This window comes from Neovison vison, chromosome 9, assembly GCF_020171115.1.
Source record: "Neovison vison isolate M4711 chromosome 9, ASM_NN_V1, whole genome shotgun sequence".
NCBI classification, from domain to species: Eukaryota; Metazoa; Chordata; class Mammalia; order Carnivora; family Mustelidae; genus Neogale; species Neogale vison.
Window position 1 is genome coordinate 77,137,912 of NC_058099.1, and position 26,335 is coordinate 77,164,246.

The 26,335-nt window shown below is 41.7% G+C and overlaps 1 protein-coding gene and 1 pseudogene across 1 annotated transcript; both read left to right on the top strand.

Annotated features, from left to right (window-relative positions):
* Window positions 1-2,685: 2,685 nt before the first annotated feature.
* LOC122916965 lies at window positions 2,686-3,278 on the top strand (annotated as a pseudogene).
* Window positions 3,279-10,862: 7,584 nt separating this feature from the next.
* On the top strand, window positions 10,863-25,669 carry C9H9orf64 (chromosome 9 C9orf64 homolog). The gene is made up of 4 exons (XM_044265803.1): window positions 10,863-11,452; window positions 11,957-12,216; window positions 21,004-21,199; window positions 24,852-25,669. The coding sequence occupies exons 1-4, from the start codon at window positions 11,116-11,118 to the stop codon at window positions 25,082-25,084; spliced, it is 1,026 nt and encodes a 341-aa protein (XP_044121738.1). The 5' UTR covers window positions 10,863-11,115; the 3' UTR covers window positions 25,085-25,669.
* Window positions 25,670-26,335: the final 666 nt, after the last annotated feature.

Consider the following 26,335-nt stretch of genomic DNA (forward strand, 5'->3'; position numbering starts at 1 on the left):
AGAGAGATCAGAAGTAGGCAGAGAGGCAGGCAGAGAGAGAGGGGGAAGCAGGCTCCCCGCCGAGCAGAGAGCCCGATGTGGGGCTCAATCCCAGGACCCTGAGATCATGACCTGAGCCAAAGGCAGAGGCTTTAACCCACTGAGCCACCCAGGTGCCCCTAGGCAGTATTTTTTAAAGTATATGTTATGTCGGGGCACCTGGGTGGCTTAGTGGTTAAGTGTCTGCCTTCAGTTCAGGTCATGATGCCAGGGTCCTGGGATGGAGCCCCACGTCCAGCTCCCTGCTCAGTGGGAAGCCTGCTTCTCCCTCTCCCACTCCACCTGCTTCTGTTCCCTCTCTCGCTATGTGTCTGTCAAATAAATAAAATCTTTTTTTAAAAGATTTTATTCATTTATCAGAGAGAGAGAGGGGGAGAGAGCAAGCACAGGCAGACAGAATGGCAGGCAGAGGCAGAGGGAGAAGCAAGCAGGCTTCCTGCTGAGCAAGGAGCCCGATTCGGGACTCGATCCCAGGACGCCGGGATCATGACCTGAGCCGAAGGCAGCTGCCTAACCAACTGAGCCACCCAGGCATCCCAAATAAATAAAATCTTTAAAAAAATAAATAAATCATATGTATGTGAACAAAATAGCCAGGGGGTGGGTTATAATGGGCTCTTTTGTTAAACAACACAGCTTTACTTTGCCCTTTCTAATAGTACCCAGCTTGGCTTCTGCAGTTTTTCTTTCTCAGCTGTATGTAGACTTGCTAAGATAGAAATCCTGGTCCTGGGAGAGTCCTCCTCACACCAAGAGAGTAGGCATTTGCCCCAGGCTTGCCTTACCTACAAATTTGTCCCAGGAATTTGAATCATTTTTTTTTTTTTTAAGATTTATTTATTTATTTGACAGAGATTGCAAGTAGGCTGAGAGGCAGGCAGAGAGAGAGGAGGAAGCAGGCTCCCTGCTGAGCAGAGAGCCCAATGCGGGGCTCCATCCCAGGACCCTGGGATCATAACCTGAGCTGAAGGCAGAGGCTTTAACCCACTGAGCCACCCAGGCGCCCCAGGAATTTGAATCTTGAGCAGAATGATTGCAGGCAAGTTACAATGATCACAGTTAAGTTTTGTTTGTTTTTTTTTTTTTAAGATTTTATTTATTAATTTGACAGAGAGAAATCACAAGTAGACGGAGAGGCAGCCAGAGAGAGAGAGATAGGGAAGCAGGCTCCCTGCTGAGCAGAGAGCCCGATGCGGGACTCGATCCCAGGACCCTGAGATCATGACCTGAGCCGAAGGCATCGGCTTAACTCACTGAGCCACCCAGGCGCCCCACAGTTAAGTTTTTGTTTTTTGTTATTTTTTTTTTTAGCAGCGCTAGTAGAAGAAAACTTTGGGCAGTTTCTAGAACTGCCCAATTGCTGTTTAGTAGAAGTCTTGTTCCGAGCCTTTCCTTCTTTCCAGAGAGCTTTCTCATAACTTTTCAAAAAGTTCTTTCTGCTTAAACTAATTAGCCAGTGACTTGCTGTTCTCCGCAGTCCTTCAATCCGAGCCCTCTCTGGGCCAAGCAGCATTTCTGATTTCAGGGAGGACGACAGTCTGGGTGGCAGCTGCTCGCTCCACGTCAGCTGCCATTGCTGCCAAGCAGTGTCACTTGGACCTTCACAGTTAGGCCATCTGGGGCATAAATCATTTTCTGGGGGACTGCCAGGCCCTATCTCAAGGCTGCCACTGAGCATCAAAGGCAACCAGCAACATGCCTCAAGTTTCTGGCTTTTGCCTCTACTTTGACTTGAATAAAATGCCATACCTCACAGAGAAGAGAACTGACTTCTGGAGCAGCTACCAAAGGGGCTGGATGATGCCATTTGGAAGGAAAGAGGAGTCAATTCTGGATGGGAAAACTTCGATCGAAGGGAAATAAAAAAGCAGGGGGAGAGACATGCCGCTGGGTGAGCAGTCCCCTCCCGCCAACTAGCCCGGCCTGCCCTGGATGCCTGGGCAGGCTGTCGGTTTGGCCAAGGCCACCACGCTGTCTAAAAATGCTTGGTGTTTTTAAGAGATACAGAAAGAATTATTAGATTTCAATAAGACTTGGCAATAATGTTCTTGAAATCAACCACAGGCTGTCAGCTTTTGCTAAGATGATTGACAACATAGACAATCTTGGGCAGAAATTGCCAGCTGTTCCAGACAACTACAAGGTGACTTTTGTGCACAGAGATGTGTCAAGGCCAGTACCCTGTTGTCCTCTTAAACCTGATTGGCCTAAAAGCAAGAAGGTGTGCTACATGCAAGATGACAGGAGCTTGGTTAGTCAAGGCAACAGGAGCGTTGAAGTTTGAGAATGTGAATATCGTCTACCCTAAACTTGGGAGTCATGCAAAAATTCCAGATTCAAGCGCCTGGAAGCTCAGCCCAGACACCTCCCATGTGCATTACTGGGCCAATGAAACTGGGCACAGAGCAGATTTCACCTTTATTTCTTTTTTTTTAAATAAAGATTTATTGTTTATTTATTTGACAGACAGAGATCACAAGTAGGCAAAGAGAGAGGAAGAAGCAGGCTTCCTGCTGAGCAGAGAGCCGGATGTGGGGCTCGATCCCAGGACCCTCAGATCATGACCTGAGCCGAAGGCAGAGGCATTAACCCACTGAGCCACCCAGGCGCTCCTTCACCTTTATTTCTGACGTTAAGGAAGCAGTGATGGTTTGCCCCGTGCCCTCCAACTTCCTATCCAAGCCAATGGATGTTTCCTAGTCTGGTGTGATATTTGCTGGTGCTCGGAAGAATGTTGGCTCTGCAGGGATCACATTCATGATCATTGGTGATGACCTCCTGGGGTTTGCTCTCAGAGAGTACCCCCTCAATCCTGGAATACAAAGTATAAGCCCCAAACTACTCCTCGAACAACACACCTCTGTATTTCAGCATCTATGACATGGGCTCGATCCCGAAGTGGATTAAGAACAAGGCAGTGCGGCCACTGGAGAAGCTCAACTCCATCAAAGCACAAATGATTTATGATATTACTGATAATTCTCAAGGGTTCGACGTATATCCAGTGGATCCCAGAATAGAAGCAAGAGGAATATTCCATTCTTCAATGGCAGTGCCAAAGCAGATGATGCTTTAGGAAAAAAGATTACTTGCTAAAGCTCTTGAACTCAATATGATCTCCTTGAAAGGGAGTAGGTCTGTGGGAGTCATCTGGCTTCTCTGTAATGCTGATGGGATAGAAGATGTTTGGAATCTAGCAGCATCTATGAAAAACTCTTTGGAGATGCATCAGCTATGAACACACCTCAACCAATATGTATTCTGCCCCTGAACAATGTACAAAACTTAAAGTAACTTGGGAATGGCTACAGAACAACAAATACGGTATTCTTGAATAAACACTTAATTATAGATTCTTCTTTTTTCAAAGAACAATAGCAAAACATTCACAACTCTGCAAAGGTGGTGAGACTTTATTTTTTTAATTTTTTTTATAAGTAAATTTGGTGTATTTAGTTTTTTTTATAAGTAAATTTGGTGTATTTAGATTTTTTTATAAGTAAATTTGGTGTATTTAGATTTTTTTATAAGTAAATTTGGTGTATTTAAATTTTTTTTTTAAATAAGTAAATTTGGTGTATTTAGATTAGGTGGTGAGACTTTAATAGACACCTTAATTCCTTTTTTGGGGGGGGTTTAATTAAGTGGGGGTTTTGGTGTGTGGTTTTTTTTGTTTGTTTGTTTGGTTGGTTGGTTGGTTTTTTAAAAAAGAAGAGAGCTGGGCAGGGAGGATTTGAAAGGGAGGGAGAAAAAAAATCTTAAACAGGCTCCACACCCAGCACAGAGCCATCACAGGGCTTGATCCCATGACCCTGAGATCATAACCTGAGCAGAAATCAGGAGTCCAACACTTAACCCACTGAGCCACCAAGGCACCCCTAAGTTTTTATATTTTTAATCTCTACACCCAACATGGGGCTCAAGTTCACAACCCCAATATCAAGTCACATGTTCTTTTGACTGAGCCAACCAGGCACCCCAACAGATACCTTAATTCTGACTTGAACTGGAAATATCTTTTAAAAGTCTTCCTTTTACTTCCCTAACAAATTTTAGCTTACGGCGTCTTTCCTTTTTTTTAATTTTTTTTAATGTCTTTTTTGCTACTTTTTCTAGCTAGATCTCAGTATTCAAACTTGTCTGTGAACTTAATTATGCAAATTGTAGCTAATTGCTTCTGGAGATACACAAACACACAGCATGGAGGGCAAATGGGTCCTCTGAATGCTGAATCTTGATCCTTTCCAAAATGACAGCATTAGGTTCTCCTGGGTCCTACACCTGTTAATTCAAGTCCACACTGCCTGTGTGGTATTTAGGGGTTCCAGGCTCAAGGGTATGCTGGGGGATCTTTCCTTCTTTATTTTTTGGTAAGATTTTATTTATTTGACACAGAGAGCGAGATCACAAGTAGGCAGAGAGGCAGGCAGAGAGAGAGGGAAGCAGACTCTCCACTAAGCAAAGACCCCCATTTGGGGCTCGATCCCAGGACACCGAGACCATGACCCGAGCTGAAGGCAGAGGCTCAATCCTCTGAGCCATCCAGGTGCCCCAGATCCTGTTATTTTCATAAATAGATAAAAGTGACATACTATGTGTTTATATAGCAATGTCTGTTTTAAATACCAGTTTATGTCTTTATGCCTTTATATTTCTAGTAATACAGTTCTCAGAATCCTTGACTTTGTGCATTATAACATTAGCAACAGCTGTGTTCCCCATCCCACCTTCCCGCCCCTCTTTTAAGCTGTCTCACAAAAAAGATATAGTTCTAATTCACTTTTGCTTTCTTTCCAACAGGTAGAAGAGAGAAGGCTGTATGTTTGGTTCTTTATTTTACTTTTTTTTTTTTTGATAAGCTGTTGAACTAAAATTCTCTGTCAAATTTCCTTATCCTTTGTTCCTTTGACGGTTCTCTTTATAGTGTTCGACCAAATTGATGCTATGAGCTCTGGAAGATCTTTGCTGAAGATTCTTTTCCCCTGTTGTTTATCCACTGTCAGTCTGTTATGTTGAATATGTGAAGGACATTAAAAACCTAAAATACCTAAAAAGAGAGAAGAGACAGAAACAGACAGAAAAAGAAAGGAGAATTTCCTCTCAAACTGCTCTAAGGCAGCTTCTCTGTATAGTTTGTCCAGAGTAACTCCTACCCTGTGACTAGCTATGTCTCTTCAAGGCTTGCTAGGAAGCTGTGGCTAGCACAGTATCACATCCCCTGGTATTACTTTCCATCTGAACCTTCTTTTTCCCTTTTCTTCACTGTCCATGTCCTCAGAAGGCACCTCACAGATAAAACATCAGCACTTAACCCCCGCCTCAGATAAATCCCTGCCCCTCTTCAAGGTAAATATTCTTTATCTCTTTACTTTTTGTACTTTTTTAAAAAAAGATTTTATTTGTTTATTTGACAGAGAGCACAAGTAGGCAGAGGGAGAGGGAAAAAGAGACTCCCCACTGAGCAGGGAGCCCATGCGGGACTTGATCTCAAGACTCTGGGATCATGACCTGAGCCAATGGCAGATGCTTAACCAACTGAGCCACCTGGGCACCCCTGAATTTTTTTTTTAAGATCTTATTTTTAAAGTAATCTCTACACGCAGCATGGGGCTTGAACTCACAACCCCGAGATCATGAGTCATGTGTTCTACTGACTGAGACAGGCAGGCACCCCCGTACTTTTTTTTTTAAAGCAGACTTTTCCATTTACTATTGTTGCGTCCCCCTCCCTCACTTTTTGCACTACAGTCTAGCTAGGTGATCTATTGCCAACTGGCACCAATTCTCCAAATCAAAGTATGCAAGGGAAATACACTTATATGATCCTCTTTAATAGAAGATACACGGGGCATTCTGTCCAGTTCTGCCTCCCAGAAGTAAAATAAAATAACCAGAAGGCCTGCCCCTCTTCTACATATTTGAATTTCAGTTCTGGGAATTTCTTCAGCCTGTCTATGCAAGAACCCCTTGCTTGATAATTTCTAGGATTCATTCCACAAACAGCTCAGCCTCAGCTTCTAGCAACCACGAGCGAAAGAAGATGGTTACCACATCAGTATTTTTGCATTATATCCTGAAGTGGTGAGTTCAAGGTTGTTCAAAGAGATCCCATTTGGAAAGCAGTGCATGCACCAAGTTTGCATTGTGGTGAAGAGAATCTGTCAGGCAGGCACTGAGGGGTTTCAACATCGTTCAAATCACCTCTTTAATGACATTTACTTAAATGCATGACCTACAAAGGAACATTAATGAGACTCAGAGAACCTCTCAAGGACTCTGTAGTTTGTTCCACAACTCTGTTGTGTTTTTTAGATAGCAAGGAAAACAAATAGATTACTGGTTTATTATAAAAGGATATAACTCAGGAACAACCAGATAGAGAGAGGATAGGGTAAGTTACCTGAGAAGGGGCATGGAGCTTCGATGCTCTCTGAGCATGTCATTCTCCCCAAATCTCTAAGTGTTCATCAAACTGGAAACTCTGCTCTGGTTTTTATGATATTTAGTTCTTTCTCCCAAGTAGGAAATAATTAATTTCACTAGTTAAAGGTAAACTATTGTTCAAAAATTCCAATTGATTTTTAATGTAGTAATGTTAATGAAATATAATGGAGATGATATATTTATTCTGTTATAACTAAATATTTTAAAACAGAAATTATTTTAAGAGTGGGAGTTTTCACCAGAAAGAAAGAGTCCATTCTATCCCTAAGCCAAACCCTGTAGATGGAACATTTTACACACAATAAAATGAGAGGAGGAAGAGAAAGAGCTTCCAAAGGTACTAAAAAAACCAGGATAATATAATACCCCAAAAGCCAAGAGTGAATTTCAAGGAAGTTGTCAATTTTAAATGCTATAAATGGGTAAATCAAGGAGAAAAGGAACAGAGGAAAATTGCTACCCAGTAGCGAACCTTATCTCTCTCCTGCTAAGCCTTCTTGGGGCTTTAGTCTCTTGATCACTTTAGGAGAGTGGGGGGAAATGAAAATAATTGAGGTCCTATCTTCAAAAATCCTTTTTACTTCTCTGCTTTCCTCCTTCCGCATATATGAAAAATGACAGCCGTCTCTCTAGCAATGTTTACTGTCCAACCATTGCTCTTGCCAACTTTAAGAATACCTCTTAACCCACTCTTTCTTTAAGTTTCTGCCATAGCCCATCATGACAGAAAACAGCAGATGTAGCAGTGATCGTTGCCAATGCTTGACATTTAATTTAGCTATTCAGAATGATGGCTTTCTTGATGACTGGAATAATCTAAGTTGGATACTGTGTAGGAGGGGGAAAAGTGATAGGGACACAACATCATTTATTATGCCTCTTCCCTCTGTTAACCCTGAAAATACAAGTTTAGGGACTATATAGAAGTCATCTTGATCTCTTCAAAAGCCTATGTCTGCAGGGTAGAGCTTCCGGCAAAGATTTTCAAAAGAAAAAAAACTCATCAGGCATGTTCCTTTGGCTCTTTGCCCCCTTTTAATTTCATCCTTCTTTCTGTGAGCACAATGCCCATAAGGGTAGAGCCATCCTACAACCATAACGACCAAAAAAACAAAAAACAAAAAACAAAAAGGTATCTCTAGGTATCCCTAGTGATACAGAAAGCAAGGAGCCTAGTTTCTTGCTGGCATTTTCACACAGGCACACCGACTATGGACTTCTTATATAAGAAAAACAATCCCCTTTGTATTTAGTCATTATAATGTAGTCTTCTGTTGCTTGAAGTATAATACTACCCATTCGACTGTCTGCCTTCCTCACTAGATCACAAGGTGTCAGGGACCATGTCTGTATTTGCCACCTGTGCAAGATAGGAAGCTTTCATAGCAAGTTACAGAAAACCCAACTCAAAATTGCTTTAAATTATAAGGTTTATTAACTCATATAATGAGATCCAAAAGTGGGACAGACTTAAGAGCTGACATAATCCCATTATTCTAGCTCCATTTCTCTGCTATTCTTTTGGCTTCCCCCATGTGTTGACTTTGTACACAGGTTGCCGTCAAAAGGATGGTAACAGGGGCGCCTAGGTGGCTCAGTGGGTTAAGCCGCTGCCTTCGGTTCAGGTCATGATCTCAGGGTCCTGGGATCGAGTCCCGCATCGGGCTCTCTGCTCAGCAGGGAGCCTGCTTCCTCCTCTCTCTCTCTGCCTGCCTCTCTGCCTACTTGTGATTTCTCTCTGTCAAATAAATAAATAAAATCTTAAAAAAAAAAAAAAAAGGATGGTAACAATTTCACACCTCATATCCATGCTCAATCATGTCTAGAGAAAACATGAATCTCTTCTGGAAGTTCTCCTGGAAAGTATCTCTTTCTGGAAGTATCCTACAAACCTATCTTTGCGATTCACTGAGGTGAACTGGGGAACATAAATGATCCTAACCCTGTCCCTTGCAAGAGGGTGATATTACCTTAAGCAAGTCCAGACCACTCCTGGAGCTCAAGATGCTGAGCTATACCACCTGTGGATAAGAGGGATTCCTGAACAACATCAGGATTCTGTCGGGAAGGAAGGAGGGAAAGGATATTGAGTAGGTAAAGAACTCCCTTTTTGTATTCCTAACATCTTGACCACATATTAAAAAAATAAGCCCACCTACGATGCAAAATTTATGCTTATCTCAACAATAAGTTGAGAGAAGGAAGCTTTTCTTATTTATCCTACTACTAGTGTCTGACTCAATATCCTGCACACACTAGGATCTAAGTTGTTGGTTTTCCTTCTCTGTCAATAAGTCTCCGTGAGAGAAAAATGGCCTAAATTATATAACCTCCTGAATTCTTTTGTAGATTGCCAGATTTTCTTGCTAATCAATTTTTTTTTAGAAGCTTTTACTTATTTGAGAGAAGAGAGCAAGAGAGAGAGCAAGCATGAGTGGGGTTGGGGGTCACGGAGCAAAAGGGCAATCCGAGAGGAAAAAGCAGACTTCCCGCTGAGCAGGTAGCCCCATAGGGGGATCAGGATCCCAGGACACGGAGATCATGACTTGACCCAAAGGTGGATGCTTAATCAGCTATCACCCAGGCACCCCTTTTACTAATGACTTTGACTCCTAAGGCTTAGAGATGCTGGGGTAGACAGAAAAATCCCAAGTCAACAGATTACAATAACAGTAATGTATTAATGTACTAGTGACTTCTTCTGGGAAAGCAAATTATAATGAAATTCCTTTTTTTTTTTCTTTAAAGATTTTATTTATTTATTTGACAGAGAGAGATCACAAGTAGGCAGAGAGAGAGGAAGGGAAGCAGGCTGCCCGCTGAGCAGAGAGCCTGATGTAGGACTCGATCCCAGGACCCTGAGATCATGACCTGAGCCGAAAGCAGCGGCTCAACCCACTGAGCCACCCAGGCGCCCCTATAATGAAATTCTTAAAAATTTCTTTTTCTTACCAAAATGAAGAAACTGTAGAGATGAAGATGATGTTCTGCTTCTCTGGGGGCACAGTTGTCAAACTTAAAAATTCCAAATGCTCCAAAAATTCTCTTAATTCCAAGATTCTTTACTGTCAATAATGAGGGATGACTACTGTTACTTTTAATAGCTGGTTTTCAGAAAGGCACGAACATTTCGTATTATCCATGGAGATTTAAGTCTCTGACAGAGAGCACAAGTACATTGCTTCTATACTAAAATTTCAGTAGGCAAATTTGGATCATCAGTAATTGACTAGGGTACCTCTCTCCTCATCCCATTAAAAAATACTTTTTTTTGAAGTTTGGGGAGTTTGAGCCCCATGTTGGGTATACAGAGATTACTTAAAAACAACAAAAATAGGGCGCCTGGGTGGCTCAGTGGGTTAAGCCGCTGCCTTCGGCTCAGGTCATGATCTCAGGGTCCTGAGATCGAGTCCCACATCGGGCTCTCTGCTCAGCAGGGGGCCTGCTTCCCTTCCTCTCTCTGCCTACTTCTCTGCCTACTTGTAATCTCTGTCTGTCAAATAAATAAATAAAATCTTTAAAAAAACAAACAAAAAAACACAACAAAAAAAGTTTGGGGCTGTAAGGTGATACTTATTTCCTCTAATAATGTCTCATTAGGGCCACTAATTTAGTCACTACTTAACCAGAATGGCTGGCATGGGTGAGTTTGGTTCCCAGAAAGTGCCCCAGACTTGAGGACTGATAAACAAGGGTTTGAATCCCAACCCAGACCACTGCTGTGACCAGGGATAACCGCTGAAACCATACAGGTTGTCTTGCAAAACGGGGAGTACAACCGCCGGCTGTTGCCGCGGCCAGGCCTATATGAGATTCAGCACAATTCCAGGCACACAATGTTAATTTAACAATTCAATACATTTGTTTCTTCATCCAAACGTCTCAGTTAATCTTAAACGTCCATACGCCCTCCGAATAGGTCAGTAATTTAGCACAATAGACCTGCCTGGGAGATGGGGTTGTGGAGGACCGTCCAACCCGTGCCACAGCCTGGGGGCCAAGGAGCTCCCCATCACCGGAATGGGCGCTGTCGGGCTCGTCGCGGCCCAGGAACCCGGATGCGGGCGTCGCCGAGGCCATATTGCCCGCATTTCGCCCACCAGGGAAAGGGGAGAGGCAGGAGCCAAGGGAGGGCAGCGCCGCACACCGCTTGGAGTCGTCCCGATTCCGGCCACCAAGGCGCGCCGCAGAGCCACGTGCCCGAAGGGGGGCGTGGGTGGAAACGTGCACAAAATGGCGGAGCTCCACGCCTGGGCCGGAGGGAGCGTAATTGCCGGCAAGTTCTCGTCGGACTCTCCGGCCAGTTTCCGGACTTTCGGAACCGGAAATGGGTGCTAATCTCGCTCCCGGGCAGGAGTGGGCGGGGCTGCTCTCCCGGAAGTGCCTCAGGTCTTGGCCAGGCGCAAGATCCCGCGGCGTCGGTCGCTCCCTAGGAGTGCCCGGTGGAGGGAGGGAACCCGGAAGTTGGCCGCGCTGTGGGCTTTCAGTGCGGTTCCGGGAGGGCGGTGATCCCAAGGTGGCTAGGGAGGGAGAGCTGCAGGACCCGTACTGTTGCGCCTCTCAGAGAGGGAAGCTGGTTTGGCCAGCCCGCTAGTGAAAGAGCGGTTCTCCAGTCCTAAAGGGAAGGGTGAGATGGACGGGCCCCTAACTCCCAGAGAGTCCGCAAAATTCATTGCAGAGAATAGTCGGGATGTGTTCATCGACGGCGGAGGCGTGCGGAGGGTGGCCGAGCTCTTGCTCGCCAAGGTCTCGGGCCCCGAGCTGGACCTGGGGAGCTGGAAGGCACTTCACGAGCTGAATCCCAGGGCCGCCGACGAGGCCGCAGTCAACTGGGTGTTCGTGACAGACACGCTCAACTTCTCTTTCTGGTCGGAGCACGAAGAGCACAAATGTCTGGTGGGCTATAGGGGGAAAACGTACAGCGGGTACTGGTCCCTGTGCGCCGCGGTCAACAGAGCCCTCGATGAAGGTTGGTGCCCTTCTCCAGGTCAGACCCCACAGTGAGGTTTCGGTTTACCGGGAGGGTCCCGAGGAAGGAGTCGGGAAATGGCATATGTTAATAAGGCGAACTTGAAGTTCTTCATTGCTTCAAGTAGCAGCTTTTACCTGCTTACAACACAAATGTGAGAAGAGGCTGGAGTTAAGTCCTTAGTGAGAAATGATCCTAATACTTGTCATCATGGCAGCTAAGCATACAAGATTTCTAAAGAATGCCACTTTGATGACATCTGAAGAACAAAGGGACAAATACAACACATTTTATGCAGTCAAAATATATTTGATGTAATATAACAATTGCTAGAAACGGATGAGTAAGTACAGACGAGTCAATAGAAAATGAAGGGTATGCTTCTGATCTTGGAATTCTTCATCCCCTTTTAGTGCATTCCTGTAACACTCATTTGCTTTCTCATGTTGTAAAAGTAAGGATCTGATGAATATAAAAGTATGACATTGTTCTTTTTTCCCTAAGGGATACCTATAACCAGTGCCTCCTACTATGCCACAGTGACCCTAGAACAGGTTCAGCATATATTCCGTTCTGACACGGACGTTCCGATGCCTTTGATCGAAGAGAGGCATCGGATTCTTAATGAAACCGGGAAAATTCTACTTGAGAAGTTTGAAGGCTCTTTTCTTAATTGTGTCCGAAAAAGTGAAAAAAGTGCACAGAAGTTAATGCACCTGGTAGTTGAAAGCTTTCCTTCTTACAGAGATGTGACTCAGTTTGAGGTGAGCTGCTTCTGTTGGGGATTTAGAATTAATGGACCTCTCGTAGTTGACTTTTTTACTTCCGGAATTCCTTTTGAGAATAAAAACTTAAGGTTTGAAGTTCCTTCCTTGTGGACAAGGAACAGTAACAATATTGTTAAGTAGGGTTTCAAAGATGTTACTTTTCTTAGCTTTCTTTTTAATGTGTTTCCTTTATTCTTTCTTCTTTGTCCTTTTAAAATGTTTCAGACCTACAAAACATTGAACCTTCAATATGATGCAACTCAGGGACATTGAGGTCCTTGAACAACTTCAAAATATTTACTTCATTGAATGAAAATCAGAATGTGTTTCTAAATTCTCTCTAATAAGTATTTTTTGAGGCTCTAACGTATATATGTATATTTTTCACACATGGAATACTTGAACAGTGTTATTTTCTTTTTCTTTAAACAGATGTACTTATAAAGTGGTAAACATTTAGTATACCTTCCCACTGTATAACTGGGTTCTGTTTTTATAAAATTCTTTGAGAATTTGTTATTGTTGTGTATTTTAACTGTGACAAAAAATTGAAAGCACCTTCAGAGGAATCACACAATATAAATCTATTGAATAAGTTCATAGGTGCTTAAATCATATTGAAATTTTTTTTTAAAGATTTTATTTATTTATTTGACAGAGATCACAAGTAGACAGTGAGGCAGGCAGAGAGAAAGAGGAAAGCAGGCTCCCTGCTGAGCAGAGAGCCTGATGCGGGACTTGATCCCAGGACCCTGAGATCATGACCTGAGCGGAAGGCAGCGGCTTAACCCACTGAGCCACCCAGGTGCCCCCATTTTGAAATTTTTAACATGCCCTTTTGAAATCACAATGCAACAACTAACAGAAATTACCAGTAATATTGTTTAAATCGCTTTTTATTATTTACAAGGTGTTTGCAAGTACATTCTCATTAGATCCACGGAAGAGCTCTGTGGGGCCTAAGGACAAGGATTATTATTGTCCTGTTTGCAGACCAGGATCCAAAGTCTAGAGGGAAAGGTTAACTGGTTTATCATATGTCATTTAGGAAATAAATAGCTAGCTTTTGAACTCTGTAAAGTGAGAGAGGCCCAATTTTGTATGTTATGGTTATATTTTTTTTAATTTTTAAAATATTAGCAATAAGTGCAGTAAAAAGATGACTAAAACAAAACAAAACAAAACTATTGATTACGACGAAAAAGAACTGAAGGGAGTGAGAACTGTCTTGAGGGAACCTGGGCTAGAACCTACCAGATGGAGAGAACAGCTTGTGGAAAGGTCCTGGAGTGGGAATGTGTCTATCATGTCCACATGGCTCCCCTTCCCATAGTCTCCATCCCTGGGAGATGGAGCAAGCAAATTCTTCATCGCCTGCTTGGACTCCTGACTCTGGAATGCCAATTACTTTAGCAAGTTGCTATCTTATATCAATGCCAGGATAAGGATTGTTTGTAAATACCTCGATGAGGGTGTGTAGTTGTGAGAAAGTATAGCTGGAATAGCACCATCTGTCTTCTCCACTTTCAATCTCCTCTTCAGAGTGATCTTGATCTTGGCTTGATTCTAAGTCCTCATCGAGTTCTGTGTTTTTTCTGGCACTGGTGCCTAGCTCTTCAATTCTGAAACCAAATCTGGATTCTAGACTCATCGGTGTTGACTTCTAAAGCAAGTCTTTGTTTGATTGCGTAACCTGGGTAAGGATTTTGGTCAAATGCCTTGATGGGGATTTTCTTTTTTTTTTTTTTTTTTTAAAGATTTTATTTATTTATTTGACAGAGAGAGATTACAAGTAAGCAGAGAGGCAGGTAGAGAGAGGAGGAGGAGGAAGCAGGCCCTCCGCTGAGCAGAGAGCCCGATGCGGGACTCGATCCCAGGACCCCGAGATCATGACCTGAGCCGAAGGCAGCGGCTTAACCCACTGAGCCACCCAGGCGCCCTTGATGGGGATTTTCAGTTGATCTGTGAATTTGGTGTGTCTGTGTCTCTGGATTCTTCGCTATGGTCTTTTTTGGGAAGGTCTCTTAGGCCATGTTGGAACAGAGTTCTGAAATCTAAGGATCAGAAGATTCTTTTCTTTTATCTTTTAAAAGTTTTATTCATTTGAGAGAGAGAGCAAGAGCGAGCATGAGCATGGGGGAGAGGCAGAGGGAGAAACAGATTCCCCGCTGAGCAGGGAGCCTAATGTGGGGCTCTGTCCAGGACCTGGAGATCATGACTTGAACTAAAGGCAGATGCTTAACCATCTGAGCCACCTAGGGACCCCTGTTAAGATTCTTTTAATTGCGGGGCACCTGGGTGGCTCAGTGGGTTACAGCCTCTGCCTTCAGCTCAGGTCATGATCCCAGGGTCCTGGGATTGAGCCCCACACTGGGCTATCTGCTCAGCAGGGAGCCTGTTCCCCGCCCCCTGCCCCCCCACCCCCCGCCTGCCTCTCTAGCCTACTTGTGAGCTCTGTCTGTCAAATAAATAAATAAAATCTTAAAAAAAATTTTTCTTTTAATTGCAAGTGACAGACACAAAACTAGAAAAACCTTAAGCAAAATGAAGAATTTGGGGGATAGGAACATCTAGGATCAAGGACTCAGTGCCATCAGGATTCAGTGTCTCCTTGTCTCCTCTTTGGTTCTGTTGGCTCTGTATTTCTCGTGACTGCAGACTAGCTTTCTCCCTGAAGTAGAAGGTGTTCATGAATTTTGCATCTTATTGCTTCAACCACTGTGTGGGGGTGGGGAGAGAGGTAGACATCCTCTCAGGTACCATTCTAAAATTCCTGGCCGATTCTGATCATCTGGATGGGGCAAAGGCATGCCTAGAAAAGAGGCCCTAGGCCGCTGCCAAATTTCATTTTGTTCTGATTAACTGTTTTGCCAATGCAGAGGTTACTTTGAGATTTATCTTTGTTTTATTTTGTTTTTAAGATTTTATTTATTAGAGAGTGTGTGAGATGAGGTGGGGTGGGGTAAGGGCTGGAGAGCACGAAGAGGGGGAGTGGCTGAGGGAGAAGCCAACTCCCCATTGAGCAGGGAGCCTGATGTGGGGCTCCATCCCAGGAATGGGGACCTGAGCCCACTGAGCCACCCAGATGCCTCTATCTTTGTCTTTAAAGTATGTCATTACGGCCTTTTTTAAGGAAATTCTGGATTATGTTCCTTGGTTCATCATTCAGGCCATCTAAGTGTATTAGTGTATGAAAAACTCAGATTGTCATTCATGTGGCTAAGAATCCATGTATTCCAGAATCAACATTGGTTATAGCAGAAGAAGGGCTGAGAGTAAATTTAGGATGACTTCAGGATGGAATAAATTCATGACGCTGTGTGGTTTGTTTGCTTAGAAGTAGTCCAGAGTTTTTGTTTTTGTGGAAGAAAGAATGAACTTCTTCTTTTGTAGATGATAATACCAATTTAGTAAGTAATTTGCTGAGTTTCTGTTTTATTATAGCACAGTGCTTTTGATTTGCTTTGTTGAAAAATTCAATTTTTCAAAAAGATTTTATTTATTTATTTGACAGAGAGATCATGAGTAGGCAGAGAAGCAGGCAGAGAAAGGAGGGGCAGGCTCCCTGCTGAGCAGAGAGCTCGATGTGGGGCTCGATCCCAGGACCCAGAGATCATGACCTGAGCCAAAGGCAGAGGCTTTAACCCACTGAGCCACCCAGGTGCCCCTCAATTTTTTTTTTTTTTAAGACTTTATTTATTTGTCAGAGGGAGAGGGAACGAGAGCGAGCATAGGCAGACAGAATGGCAGGCAGAGGCAGAGGGAGAAGCAGGCTCCCTGCCGAGCAAGGAGCCCGATGTGGGACTCGATCCCAGGACGCTGGGATCATGACCTGAGCCGAAGGCAGAGGCTTTAACCCACTGAGCCACCCAGGCACCCCTAAATAAAGAAAATCTTAAAAAAAAAAAAAAAAAAAAAAGGAAAATCCCCAAAATGTAACAAAAATCATACTTATGGATTTTGACACTTTGTTAAAGGAATATTATATTTTTTCACTTATTTTTTCAAAAGATTATCATTGGTGTTAGACAAAAGTGAGATAGTTCCCATGATTCCTAAACATCCTAACATAGCACTGACCACAGAGTGGTTGCTTTGTTAGTCAATTTACAGTTATCTTTGCATACTCCTTTAAAATATATGTAAATAAGGAAGGGTGGCCTGGCTAGTTTATTCTGTACAGCAAGTGACTCATAATCTTGGGGTTGTAAATTCAAGCCCCATGTTGGATGTAGAGATTGCTTAAAACTAAAATATTTTTAAATGAAATAAAATACACATAAATTACTTTGGGCAATTAACTCCAAATCAAGAGGAATTCTGAGCCTTTTAGGACTGCTTTTGAAGTTGAGAAGGTGTTAAAATCAAGTGTATGTTTTTTGTTTTTGTTTTAAGATTTCTTTACTTAAATCTTTAAGATTTAAGAAAAAGCATGAAGCAGGATAGGGGCAGACAGGCAACAAGCAGACTCCCCTCTGTACAGGGAGCCCCACCTAGGGATTGATTCCAGGACCCCGAGATCATGACCTGAGTCAAAACCAAGAGTCAGATGCTTAACTGACTGAGCCACCCAGGTGCCCCATTAAAAAATAATAACAACTCTCTCACAGCACAATTTTTTTTCATAGTACCATTTTTAATGACTTCACAGTATTCCACTATATGGATGTACAGTCCCATAATTATTTGCCCAACTATTTTATTGCAGTAATTATGTTTGATATAGTTTTATTTTTTAAATTGAATTTTATGTCATGTTTTCGGTTTTATGTGATAATAAGCAATACTGCACAATCGTTTAATACTTGTAATTATTTTCTTAGAATGGAATCATAGTAGTGGAATTGCTGAGTCAGAGCATGGCCTGGATTCTCAGGCTTATAATACAGAAAAGTGCTAACGGTTCCCCAGAAAGGGAACAAAGATAGTCAGCAGCAGCAAAGGAGAGTGCTCTTTTTCCAGCCCCTTCATGACATGGTGATGGTATTGGTTGCTGTATTTTTTAATATTTAACAAGTTGCATAAAATAGTCATAATTGTTTTTTAACATATATCTATTTACTGAGATTATCACCTGTTTTTAAACATTATAAACAAATTGATAAACTTACAAAATTTTAATTCAGACAGACTTGAAATCAGTGATTTTCCAACCTGGTGTACTCCAGAATCAGTCAGAAAGCTTTAAAATTCAGATGTAGGGCACCTGGGTGGCTCAGTGGGTTAAAGCCTCTGCCTTCAGCTCAGGTCATGATCCCAGGGTCCTGGGATCGAGCCCCACATCAGGCTCTCTGCTCAGCAGGGAGCCTGCTTCCTCCTCTCTCTCTGCCTGCCTCTCTGCCTACTTGTGATCTCTGTCTGTCAAATAAATAAATAAACAAAATCTTTTAAAATTCAGATGTATTTCTTTTTTTTTTTTTTTTAAGATTTTATTTATTTATTTGTCAGAGACAGAGGGAGAGAGAGCGAGTGAGCACAGGCAGACAGAGAGGCAAGCAGAGGCAGAGGGAGAAGGAGGCTCCCTGCTGAGCAAGGATCCCAATGCGGGACTCGATTCCAGGACCCTGGGATTATGACCTGAGCCGAAGGCAGCTGCTTAACCAACTGAGCCACCCAGGTGTCCCAAAATTCAGATGTATTTCTAAAGCAACTCTGATTTGGAGCATGTAGTAGCAATGCAAAAGTCCTAATGAAGAAATCAGCTTCCCTCAGGCTATTGTCTTTACTCTGACATACTGATAAATGTGCATGTATGGTCTTTTTTGCTACTTTATTTTTTTTTTTTTAGATTTTTATTAATTTATTTGCTAGAGAGAGAGCGAGCACACATGAGAGAGAGAGCAAGCTAGAGTACAAGCAGGGGGAGCAGCAGGCAGAGGGAGAAGCAGGCCCCCCACTGAGTAAGGAGCCCTTGGGAGACTCAATCCCAGGACCCTGGGATCATGAAAGTAGCCACTTAATTGACAGAGCCACCCTGGCATCCCCTTTTTTGATATTTTAATCAACACTTTATGTTACTCTTAAGCATTTGTAATTTTTTAAAGATTTTATTTATTTATTTGACAGAGAGAGAGGCAGTGTGAGAGAAAACTCAAGCAGAGGGAGAGGGAGAAGCAGGCCTCCCACCAAGCAGGGAGCCTGATGCTGGGTTCCATCCCAGGACCCTGGGATCATAACCCAAGCCAAAGGCAGACACTAACGACTGAGCCATGCAGGTGCCCCAAGCATTTGTAATTCTTGACCTTTCTTAATTTGTTCATGATAAATGTGTTGAAGATAATCAACTCATGGTCATGGATTTTTTTTTTCATTGCTAATAATTATTTTATAAAGGTACTCTTTTGGGGCACCTTGGTGGCTCAATCGTTAAGCGTCTGCCTTTGGCTCAGGTCATGATCCCAGGGTCCTGGGATCAAGGCCCTCATTGGGCTCCCTGCACGACAGGGAGCCTGCTTCTCTTTCTCCCACTCCCCCTGCTTGTGTTCCCTCTCTTGCTGTCTGTTTGTCTGTCTGTCTGTCTGTCTCTCTCTCTCTCTGTCAAATAAATAAATAAATAAAAATCTTTAAAGGTACTCCTTTGAAAATATTTTATTCACCAAGCAATATTATGGGACATGTAGGGAATTGTTATTTTGGAATTTGCTGGTATTTTCAGTGATATCAGTTGATATTTTAGAGATGAAGAATTTGATTACTAAAATCATTTGATTACTAAAACCATGTCAACTTGTGAAGAAAATGTTTTATAGATGACTTGAATTTATTTTTAGAGTCCTCACTTAAATCTTATTTTTTGTTTTGTGTTTTTCAAGGGTATTATAATCTAATCTTTGTGATATACTCGTTGGCTACCATGGAAACGGTGGTCATGATGTGACAATTTATGTTTTGTTAGATGCTAGCACTGATTTTGTTACATAAGTCTGGTTCCTGTATTTTTCCAGTTTGATCTTTGGATCTTATTAAAAATAGGAGATAATAGCTTCTATGTATTACAGTAACATGATAGAATAATTGTGTTTGATGTACAATTTTATTTTTTATATTAAGTTTTATATCTTACCTTTAATACATTAGACTTGAATATAAACCTAGTTTATATTGAATATAAACCTAGTTACCAGGTTTATACCAGGAAACTACCATGTAGTTTCCAGTCCAACAATTGCCAGGTTAGCATATTTTGTTAGGTTTGGAACTATAGACTATTCCCAGATGATGTACGGTTACTTTTTTTAATGGTTTTATTTATGTGAGAGGGAAAGAAAGAGAAGCAAGCCTGCAGGAGTGGGGGGAGGGACAGAGGGACTGGCAGACTCCCTGAGATCATGCCCTGAGGCAAAGTCAGACACTTAAGTTGACTGAGCCACCCAGGCGCCCCTAGGGATACTTAATGGTGATTTGTTCCTGCCCACCCCCACTCTAATTTATAGACATTACATCATGTCAGAAAATGAGCATGTGTGTTTACTCTTGAAAACAAGATACTGAATTTCTTAAAGGTGATCTTAGGCAATTTACTTAGTAAAAGTAGTTCTGGATTGATTGCAATAGGTACATCTTAAGGTTAGGCAATATTAGGTTGTTTCTCATTAGGACAGAGTATCATTGGAGTTTTTTAGTAAATAAAGGAATCTATGTTATCATCTTAAGGAATTTTCACATGGAACCTTTCCTTGAAGGATTTAATTTCATTTTTTATTTAATTACTTATGTCATTTACTTATTAAAACATTCTCCAAGGTGGTCAGGATAAATTTGGGGAGCCAGTAACACTGATGATTCTCTTTTAGCATGGTTGCAGACAAGCAGCTATAAACAATGATTTGAGATTATTACCTTTGGGATTAGGATTAGATTGTAACTATCCTATCTTTCCAGAGTTTATGCTGATCTGCATTCATAGTTTTGTAGAGAATTTTTGAGTTAAATTATACCCACTATCCTATAATGCCTGGTTAAATTTGCTGCTTCGTTGTATAAATATAATTAAAGTGTATTTTGTTATGTGGGTTTACATATTGATTTTGACCGTTTCCAGAAAGGTAAAGTTGATAAATTGGAATATGTTTATCATATTATCTGAATGGCAGCAGTTAAAAATTGAATATTATGATTCTCTTCAGAAATGAATTTAAGAATTTTTGTTTTCTTCTTTATATTCTAATGTATTTTATACAATTAACATGAATTATGTTGCAGTCAGAAAAATTTAAGAAGCTTTCTAAAGAAATAATGAGTCATTAAGAAAAATAAGCAGGTGGGTTATAATGACACAGGAATATATATATGAGGTAATGTCATTAAAAAAGAACATTAAATAATAACCACAATTACCACAGTTGTATTTGATGTGCCTTAAAAAATACAGGAAGTAAATTTGGAGTGAAAAAGATAATTTAATATTTATTAGACTCCCATTTTTTTTTCCTGTAAAAGGTCCATAAATTCTTACCAACACTAAAATTATCGCACCTTGAGAAATGTTTTCAATGTGTGCCCTTTTTTAAAAAAATATTTATTTATTTATTTGACAGAGAGAGAGAGAGAGATCACAAGTAGGCAGAGAGGCAGGCAGAGAGAGAGAGAGAGGAGGAAGCAGTCTCCCCGCTGAGCAGAGAGCCCTATGCGGGACTCGATCCCAGGACTCTGAGATCATGACCCGAGTGGAAGGCAGCGGCTTAACCCACTGAGCCACCCAGGCGCCCTGTGTGCCCTTTTTTAATAGTGTACATAAAAGCTAGCAGATACCCAGGTGACATTTATGTTCTCTTCACTCATCAGGGGAAAAGAATTTCTTTTTACAAACGGGCCCAAATCCTTGTGGCAGATACGTGGAGTGTGTTAGAGGGGAAAGGAGACGGCTGCTTTAAAGACATCTCCAGTATCACCATGTTTGCCGACTATAGATTACCTCAGGTTCTTGTTCACCTGGGAGCCCTGAAGTACTCCAAGGAACTACTGGAAAAGCTACTCAAAGGTTTGCCAGCTTAATTAAGACATTCTTTGTAATACTATGAATTGTGGTTGAGTCTCTGGTTTCTTTCACATGAGTTCTCCTTTCCTAAAAAAAAAAAAAAAAGTACTGTTTATTGTTAAAAGCACATGTAAAGAAAAATGCAGGGGCAATTGAAATAAGAGAAAATTGCTTTTTGTTGTTGTTTACACTGTAGAATATAGGAAATTACACTATTTGGTCATTATAGTTTCAGAACCTCATAATAAAATGAAACCGAAGTGTCTGTTACCTGAAGGTGTGTGATGGACGCTAGGTCCTTCTGGTGTAGTGTTTGAAGAGTATTAATTAAGCAGTGAAGAGCGCACCACCCTATGAAGTAAAAGGTGGCCTGAGAGATGGGTAACATGCAGTGCGTTTCAAGTCAGGAGGCTCCAAGGTCTGCTACTGGGTTACCTTGCAGGAGTCACTTTCTTTTCTTTTTTTTTTTTTTCAGGAGTTTGTTTATTTATTTGACAGAGAGAGATCACAAGTAGGCAGAGAGGCAGGCAGAGAGAGGAGGAAGCAGGATCCCTGCTGAGCAGAGAGCCCGATGCCCCCAAGACTTGGGACCATGACCCGAGCCGAAGGCAGAGGCTTTAACCCAGTGAGCCACCCAGGCGCCCAAGTCACTTGCTTTTCTAGGCTCATTTATTTACCATTATTGGATTCAGTTATTGATTCTCAAGAGCAGGAGCCTTGGTTAATAGACGAGCATAGAAAATTCTGTTTGTGTGAAAATTAGCTTTTTTTTAAAAAGTTTTAATTTAAATTCTAATGAGTTAATTTAGAGTGTAATATTGGTGTCAGGAGTAGGATTTAATATTTAGCTTTTTGTTTTTTAAACATGTCTGTATGAGAAAAATAATTGCATAATTTTCATGTTAATTTCTCTCTTGGATGCAGTAGTTTCAGCTATTTTTTTTTTTTTACTTTTAGAAACAAGTAGTTTTTTTTTTTTTTTCTTTTAGGATTTTATTTATCTATTTGAGGGAGAGAGAGCGAGAGAGTGAGTGTGCACACAAGCAGGGTAAGGGGCAGAGGAAGAGGGAGAAGCAGAATCCCTGCTGAGCCAGGAACCCGATGTGGGGCTCAATCCCAGAACCCTCGGATCATGACCTGAGCCAAACACATATGCTTAACTAATTGAGCCACCCAGGTGCCCCAAAGCAAGTAGTTTTTATGACTGAATAACTTTCTGTTGTGAAACAGGTTTCAATCACCCAAAATAAGAATAACACAGAAAATGAAGATACCATTAGCTGTGGTTGCTTCTAACTCGTTTTTATACTGCCTTGGGCAATCCACATTTTGTCCCTCTGTTTCTTCAGTTGAAAAATAACAAGCTGTCTTACGTTGTAATGCTCATGTGGTGGGTCATTAATTGTTGGATGCCTTAAACATTTAAGCATTCCGGGCTTCTTTCCCATGTAGCCACGTGTAACTGATCTTTTTTTGGCCTGCGTATACACTGCTTGTTCCTACCTGTAAACATTCCCTTTCCTGGTTTCCCTCACCCCAACTTTTTTTTTTTTCCAGTTCAAATCCCACACATCCACAAGGCCTTAGCTCAGATGCTACCTCCCCCACATAGCTTTTCGCAGCTTTTCATGATTTGTGCATCTTCTCCTTCTGAATGTTTGTAGCACGCAGTTGTCTCTGCTACTGTGAGGAAAACCCTGCTGAGAAGGGATCATGCACCATAGCTGTACAAAGTGGTTTGCATTTTTTTTTTTAAGATTTTATTTATTTATTTGACAGAGAGAGATTACAAGTAGGCAGAGAGGCAGGCAGAGAGAGAGGAGGAAGCAGGCTCCCCGCTGAGCAGAGAGCCCGATGCGGGACTCGATCCCAGGACCCTGAGATCATGACCCGAGCCGAAGGCAGCGGCCCAACCCACTGAGCCACCCAGGCGCCCCTCTTTTTTTTTTTTTTTTTTTTTAAAGATTTTATTTATTTGGCACAGAGAGAGAGAGAGAGAGAGAGATCACAAGCAGGCAGAGAAGCAGTCAGAGGGAGGAGGGAGGCAGGCTCCCTACAGAGCAGAGAGCCTGATGTGGGACTCGATTCCAGGACCCTGAGATCATGACCTGATCCAAAGACAGAGGCTTAATCAACTGAGCCACCCAGGCGCCCCTGGTCTGCATTTTCTTCTGCCATCTATTGCAACTGCAGAGGCCCTTGTCCAGCTGTCCAGCTGTAGCTGTTGTGACTGCCTCTGTTATGTCCAGAGTGTGAACTCATTGCTTTGCTTCTTAGTTTATTTAAGCAAAGTTGGATTTTTTTCAAAAAGTGCTTCACTAGCAAACTAGAGGAGAAACAAAAACTGTAAACGTAAAGTAGTACACACAAGTTTAGTACACTAGGTTTTGAAAACTATCTTAAGTGGGATCTAGAACCAGGTAGCTTGACTAGATGGGATAGAACCTTCCTTAACTGGCCTTCAGTGATACATCTTTCAAATTTGATGATGGGCTGCACTTAGTGTATTTTTCCCTCTCTTCTCTTCTGAATTATCTCCAGTCCAGCCCTTGGAAGACTACCCAGATTTCTGTCCATTTTATCTTTTTTTTTTTGGAGGGGGGGAGTAAATACAGTTCTTTCACTTTATTTTAGTATGAATTCAGATCTTTTTTCTGTTTTATCTTTACCCCATCTCTTCACCAAAGGCGTATTTTTTAGCCAATTATATATACTGCCCATCCAGTTTGGCTAAATCTAGATTCTTCACTGGGATTCTAGGACTGACACCAACCATGGTATTGAAGGCCCACCCTAATCCTGTATTACCTTATTTTAACTTGATTGCATCTGCAAAGATCCTAGTTACAAGTAAGGCCACAGTGCACCTGTACCAGGAGTTTGGACTTGAATGTGACTTCTTGGAGGACACAGTATAATACTACAGTTACTTATTGGTTGGAGGGGACGTAAGTAATGCTATTTAAGATCCCAGCATCTGGCTGTGGCGTTCACTTACTCTGTCTCCTTGATCCTATAGGCAGCTGAGTTAATGAGCCCAGTTCTAGTCTCAGTGGCAAAGCGTAGCCTGTGCCCATCTTGCAGGATCAGCTCACTCTGGAGGTGGGCACCGAAAACATCAGGGCCTGTGAAGCTCACAGCTACATACTACTCAGGGAGGGCTTATCTGTAGGATCCTGAATCCAAAGAACAATCAGGGTCTTCCTTGCTCAGGTGAACAACTTTGATTTCCTAGGTTCTCCTTGGTGCACTTAGGATGTACCTAAGACGATGTTCAGTTTTTTCAAATGCGAAAAGAAGGTATTCCTTCTTTGGCCCCCTTGGTGTCCTCCAAGTTTTGCAATGTTTTTTTTTTTTTTTTTCCTGGCATCAGATCCAGTTTTAAAATCCTTTGTTTTCAACAATTTGATAATCTTGCTGTCGTATTTTTAAGTTTCTGGTGAGCCCATGTGCACTTAGCAACTGTTTATTGGGGAGCTGTATGTGCAAGGTACTCTGCTCTTCGTGGGAATATGGACGCAACCCTCTCCTTGTGGAATGTGTGATTTTAAATTAATGCCTGAGTTTAGAAGTGGTTTAAATGACCCCAAATCAGGTCTGTGTAGATTTTATGTCATTAATGTACTTCTTGCTCTGTTTTTTTCTCTGCTTGCAGGAGAAATGCTCTCATATGGAGATAGGCAAGAGGTAGAAATCAGAGGCTGCTCTCTTTGGTGTGTTGAGCTGATCCGGGATTGTCTTCTGGAGCTGATTGAAAAAAAGGGTGAAAAAACTAGCGGAGAGATCAATTCTGTTCTTCTGGATTATTACTTGTGGGACTATGCCCGTGACCACAGGGCAGATATGAAGGGAATTCCCTTTCATCACACGCGCTGCATCTATTATTGACCCAAAGTACAAACAGATCCAAAGAAAACTTGGCATTTTTGTATCACATAATCATTTCTACAGTTTTGCCTTGATATTAAGAGAAGGTAGTAGGCGTGAGAGCAATAAGAAATGTGATTACCCAGTCTCATTTAAAAAATGTTTCCTGATCTGTTACTCTGCATTCCCAACTTTTGTCTGCTTGTTGAGTTTTGATCACATTTTCCCTTTCTGTGGGCACATGACAGGAATAATGAAGGAACTGTAATGCTTTCTTTAAATCTCACATCTCTTAAAATTAATCATGCCTTATAATGTGATTAGTCATCAGTGATAATATTTCATCCACTCAATTGGAATCTTTTCTTAAGGTGTACCAGTTTCTTATATACATTAATCCTTTGATATGGGGGGTAGGGTCTTTGCTATATGAATGCTGCGGCTTTTGTACAAATCAATCTTGACAGCTTATTTTAAGCTTCTCATTGGTATTGACAATGGTTTTTGTACATAGTGATTTTCAGTTTAGGAAAGCTATTTAATATTCTTTTTTTTTTTTCTTCAGTGTAACTATATTGAAATTGAATAAAGGTTTTAAAATTTTTTCTTAAACCTGGATTGGATTTTTTCATTAAAATAGAATTTACCACATTTAATTTTAAAAGACTTACAGTGAGGGGTGCCTGGGTGGCTCAGTCAGTTAAGCATCCTAACTCTTGATCTCAGCTTAGGTCTGATCTCAGTGTTGTGAGTTTAAGCCCTGCTGTTGGGCCCCACACTGAGCATAGAGCCTACTTTAAAAAAAACAAGGTTTAACAAAATTTCATTATTTGCTTTATGTTGTCAAAATTTCGTTACCTACCAAGCACTCATTTCCCACCGTCGCCCCCACCTTCCTTCTAACATAATCTTGATTTTTGTTAGCTACCAACCTTGTCAGATCACTGTGACTGAGTGTGAATGAGAAAGGCATCATTTCCCCAAGCACTTTACTGCCATCTGCTGAAAATTTATCATACTAACCTTACAAATGACAATGACTAACAGTGAACACATCTACCCACTCCTCTGCTCCCCCCACCGCCACCCATGCGCACTGCGCACCACCACCACCTAAGTAGCTTTGTCTTTATCCCTCCCGTAGGTGACTCAGGGAAGGTGATCACATCTTCATCTCAAAAGGCAGACTGACTCAATATGAAAGGTTTATTGATGATAATTCTATCCTTCTGCCTGTGATTACTTTAGTAAGGGGTAGTATATAATCTCCTG